The 5,268-nt window shown below is 59.8% G+C and overlaps 1 protein-coding gene across 1 annotated transcript; it reads right to left on the bottom strand.

Annotated features, from left to right (window-relative positions):
* Positions 1-3,248: 3,248 nt before the first annotated feature.
* Positions 3,249-4,097, bottom strand: TMEM119 (transmembrane protein 119; the record flags this gene model as incomplete). Its single annotated transcript, XM_079717732.1, has 1 exon — positions 3,249-4,097. One exon carries the CDS (start codon positions 4,095-4,097, stop codon positions 3,249-3,251), a length of 849 nt encoding a protein of 282 aa, XP_079573858.1.
* Between the last annotated feature and the right edge of the window lie 1,171 nt (positions 4,098-5,268).

Raw genomic sequence — 5,268 nt, 5'->3', positions numbered from 1 at the left:
TCACCAGAAGCCCCATTTCCACACGAGCTAGGGTTCATGTCTCGGGGTGGTTTTGCTCGCCCTCCCTCTCCCCCTCGACGGCGGCAGTGGGCCTGGCCCCAGGACAGACTCCCAGGCTGGGGGCCGCCGTGAGGACAGTGGGGGCCTGGCCGTGCCCTGGCAGCCTCCCGGATACCTGGGAACACTGGAACCCCTCACCCACACGCTTAAGCCTCGTTTCTCGTTTCCCCCCCGTACCCCCGCTTAGCCCTAGCCACACACGCTCCCACCACGGTCTCCCTCCGCAGCTCACTCCCCGCTTGGCGCCAGCCAGATGTGTGTCCCTCCTGGGAAACTCCATTACAGAGGTGGGAGCAGAGTGGAGGGGCTCTAAGCCTCAGTGGTAGTGGGGCCCTGCTGTTCCCTCCCCAAGCGCTTCCTTCATTCAGTCACTCGTTCATTCATCAGAAAAGCAGTAGAGCCCAGCGGAGAACTCAGACTCCAGAATCAGACTGCAGGGCTGGAATCTCGGCTGTGTGACCTGGGCAACTGACTTCCCCTCTCTGGACCTCAGTTTCCCCATCTGTGACATGGGGATAATAACAGTGCCCACCTCGTAGGGTTGCCATGAGTTAATGCTGTCCCCTGCTTAGAGCAGTGCCTGGCACATAACAGATGCCCCTTAATTGTAAACAATTTTTTATCATCCTTGAGCCCAGGGGACTGTGGAAGAGAGGCTGGGTGCGGGGCGTCCAGGAAGACTCCCAGGAGGAGGGGACATCTAAGCCAGAAGCTAGAAGATGAGAGTTAGCAAGGCAAGGAGGGGGGTGGAAGGGTGTCTTAGGCAGAGGGAATAGTAGCTGTAAAAGCTCAGAGGTGAGGGAGAGGTTGACTCCTGCACTGGGGCTCAGACCACCTCCTTTATCCCCCCCAGCAGTAACCTGGGGACACAAGCTATGGCTAAGGCCACACACTCCACGTTCTCTGGAGGGCCCACTGGGCACCAATGGGGAGCCACTGACCAGGATGCTGCTGATTGGGAGATGTCTCCCTGCCTGCTCTCCAGGGATCACCAATGTCCGCTTCTGTCTTACCTGGGTTTTGCCTGTCACGAGGAAGCTTCATGCACTTCCCAGCCACACCCCAGCGCTTAGGACCCCCGCAGGAGTTCAGGAAGAAGGAGAGAGCCTGTCCCACCCAGAGAGGTTGAGTGACGTGGTCCCAGCCACACAGCATCCGGGTATTTGGTATCTGTATTTCGATTCTCCCTGCATTCTTGGGCAGGAGCCTGTCTGGGCTGAGAGAGGGAGGGCCCTTCCCTACTGGGCGAGACAGTGGCCATTGTGTGTTATGAAACCCAAACCCCGGCCCCCTCCGGATGGATGTGGGGTCGGCGGAGGAGAGGGGCTGCAGGAGGATGGCCTCCCTGCCCCCATCACCCCAGGGATCCAGCACGTGCTCGCAGCCCAGCCGCATCTGGATTCCAGCTGGCAGCTCCAGCACGGAGGGGGAGCAGTGGCCGCAGGGATGGCCATCAAAGGCGAGGAGGAGGCTGGTGGGCGAGGAGACACAAGCCAGGGCTGCCTCCACCCCCACGCACCACTGGCCAAGGGTGTGGCGAGTGTGGCATTGTCCCTAAGACCCGGGCCAGTCCTTCGCCACTCTGCAGGGTCAGGGGAAACCGAAACCTCAGCCCCAAGCCCCTCCACTGCCCCTTGGGGGAAACGGAGAGGTGGTGGTTCTCCTGCAGACACAGTAAGTAGCAGAGGCATGCGTGGAACCTGCCTCTGTGGCCACAAGCCCAGGGCTGATGGGGCACAAGCTCCGGCCCCTGTTCCCGTGGGGCATCCATCCATCCCTCCCTCCATTTCCCACACCAATCTGCCCATTCAGCCCCTGGGCCCAGAAAGTTGCCCCACCTCCATGGAACAGCCCAGGGGAAATGCTCCCCACCTCCCAGCAGATTCATTCCTCCCCCGCTACCGCCCCAAGAAAACCAGTGACGCTCAGGCCAGCATAAAGGTTTATTGTGCTAGTTTGTTATATCCTAGCACCTGGAGAGTTGTGCAGCGGTTGCGGGGAGGGCGGACGGAGGGATGGGGAAGAGGAACCCCCACCCAGAGCCTCCCCAAATCAGGACGGAGCTCAGGCTCCCTTGTCGAAGACTAAAGAATGCTATGGGCACAGGCTGCCAGATATGTGTGTGTTTGTGTGTGTGTGTGTGTGAAGGGCAGGGGGTCAGGGTCCCCCTGCTCCAGCCTGTTGGAAACCCTCCCTGATCCCCTCAGATTCCCCCAGAGTGGGGTCCCCTCACACACAGCCCTGCCCCGCACCACTTCTAGGTTGCTCTGGGGCCCTGGCAAGAAAGTTCAATTCATTTGCCCCACGCCCGCAGCAGTAGCAGGATGAGAGGCAGCGCCTGAGAGACTGAGCCTCCACCTCCACAGCCTTCACCCCGGACCAACCAGGAACTGGTGAGGGGGCGCCCTGGAGAACATCTGGAGCTGTAACTTCCAGAGTGTTCTCTTCAGGATTTTACTCTGTAGCTGTAAAACAAAAACAAAAGTACTCCGCAGTCAAAAGCTTTTTGGGAAAGGCTAAGCGAAATCAGATTCCATGGACACCTTTACTGCGGGACTTGTCAGAGCCTTGGGGGGCTCCAAGGAGGGTATGCAGAGCAGAGAAGCAATGTTTTCTCAATTCATTCACTGGACCTCAAAATCTTTCTTCCAGGGAACCCAGTTTGGGAAATGCTCACTTAGGAACCTGTCGTGATCCGTGCAGGACCCCTCACGGAAGCTTCCTGACTGATCTTCTGTGGTACCTCTCCCTGCTTCAACCCCAGGCACCTCTGCATCTCCCATCTGTTCAACCTCTTCCAAAACTCCCAGTTATTCTGTTTCTCTTTCCTACCTCGATGGAAAGCGGCGATGTTTGCATTGTCACAAGGGACCTGAGACATATGTTTCCCAGCGGACATGGCTGTGACGGGGACACATCCTCAGCTCCATCTCCCCAGAGGAGCTGTACTTAGGGATGTAGCCCTTGGGGCTGTGGGGACAAATGTTCTCGAAGTCGATGAGATTCCTGAGGGTGGAACAGAGACCAGCATCTCTGCCTGCTGTAGTAAGATCAGACATGCCGGGATTTGCAGCGGGCAGTGGCCAAGTAGGGGGTGTCAGAGCACGGTAAGGGCCGAGGACCTTTCTGTGCCCAAGGAGGTGACCACCAGGGGTCCGACAATCAGGGCCGGCAGCCCTAGAGGTCTGTTAGATGCTGGGGGGGACACTGCCGCAAGCACAGGGGTTTTCGAGGGAACCAGCTGGGTCCCCGGCTTCGCGGGCTAATGAGGGAGCTGCTTCTGGCTCCCCTTGACCTTCAGCGGCTGCCAGAGCCCCATCCGCCTGCGCTGAGCAGGGCTCCTCTGGCGGCGCCTCTGGTTTCTCTGCTGGGACCCCATGTCCCTGGGCTTCCTGGTCTGCCTCCCGGCTGCCTTTCTCCTCTTCCTCCGACTTGCCCTCCATCATCCTGGCTCCGTCTCCCATGCCCGGGGCGGCCCTGGCGGGAGACTTGAGGTTCTGGGTGGCGGCGAGGATGTCAGCCTGGAGCTGCTGGGAGGAATCCCGGGCCTCGTCGGGCCGGCCATCAGGGGCCCGGTCAGGGACCTCGCTGAAGGCCCGGGGGCCCCCGGCCCGGTCACTCTGGTCCACGTACTTCTTCTTAGGGAAAGATGAGGGGTAGTAGGCAGAGGCCTTGTGCTTCTGGCGGGTGATGAGAGCGGCACAGATGACGAACAGCAGCAGGAAAACCAGGGAGCCCACCACAGCGATGAGCATCACGTACTGGCGGAAGAAATCCACGATGCCGTCCAGGAAGTTGGTGGGGGGCTTGGGGCCCGCTAGGGGCGTGAGCTGGGGCCCCACTGATGTGGGGCTGAGGGCTGGGGTCCGGGGTGGCGGGAGGCTCGGGGAGGAGGCCGACGCGCCCTCAGCCTCCCCGCTGCCCGCCGTGTCCTCCAGGAAGGTGGCCCTCAGGGACACGGAGTAGGATGCCGTGGGCAGGACCCGCAGGAGAAGGAGCAGAGACGCCGTGAGGCTGGGGGCCGCCGCAGAAACCATGCTGCCTGGAGCCTGTGGGGAGGCGAGGCAGGAGAGACGTCAGGGCGGGGCCCCAGCCTCAGGGGACCCTGAGGAAGCGCAGCAGACACAGAACCTATTCCAGCAAGTCGCTTCCCTTCCCCGGGCCTGAGCCTCCCCACCATACAATGGACCCCATCCCAGGGTTTACACTGGTCCCCCCGACTTCACTCTGAGCTTCTGGAAGGCAAGGGCTAAATCTTATTTATCTCGGCACCCTCAGGGTTTTGCATCATAGCTGGTATACAGCAAGTGCTCAATAAATGCATCTTGATGGAGTTGGCTGAATGAATAAGAGCTTACCCTTTCATTGCTTGCCATGTGCCAGGCACTATTTTACATTTCTTACATGGAATTTCTCATTGAATCCTGAGAACTGCCCAGTAAGGCAGGTACTACATTCTGCCCCATTTTCCAGGTGAGGAAACTGAGGCTCAGAGGGATTAAGTGACTTGCTAAGGAAGAGCTGGGGTTTGGATGCAGGCACGGAGGGAGAGAGGATGGTAGGGCTCAGAGAGTAACTGAGAGAGCTGACCCCCTCCTCTGGGAAGCCATCCTCGCTGCTCCCAGCTCCTCTGTGGTCCCGTCTCTGGAAGATTCATAGGTTTTGAAGCATCCAGATTCTGAGCTCAGCAGGGGCCTGTGTGAGCATGTGCCCCATGGCTAACCCCCACCTCGAGGCTCAAAGCAGGGCCTGGAGGCCCAGAGGAAACCCTCGTGCCTGGAACAAAGCTGGAGCCTAAGTCCTATGGCTGCCACCAAATGGGATCCAGATGAACCCCGCACCTCCCTCCCCCCGCTGGAAAGCTGCTGCCGACGTGAACCCCCCAGACCCTCCCCGGCCCAGACAGCCCCGCTGACTAATAAATTCCTTATGGCCCAGCCTTATGGAGGAGTCCGGCTTCTAAAGCAGTACATCTCCCAGCCAGTGCGAGTCAGCCTGGCCTCTCAGACAAACCCAGGAACCCCTTCCTGCGCACCCCAGGCTGCCCCTTGAGAGCCTCTGCCCGACCCAGCAGAGGGCACAGGACTCTGGATGGGGCTACAAGCGCCAAGATGGAAAAGCCTCACGATCCCCTGACTGAGGTGCCCTCTCCAGGGGATGGAAATGGGGAGACAGAGGCCCAGAGAAGGCAAGGGGCAGGTCCCAGGC

Source organism: Hyperoodon ampullatus, assembly GCF_949752795.1.
Source record: "Hyperoodon ampullatus genome assembly, chromosome: 13".
Lineage (NCBI taxonomy): Eukaryota > Metazoa > Chordata > Mammalia > Artiodactyla > Ziphiidae > Hyperoodon > Hyperoodon ampullatus.
Note: the sequence above shows the minus strand (reverse complement) of the source record. Positions and strands in the feature narration are given on the sequence as shown.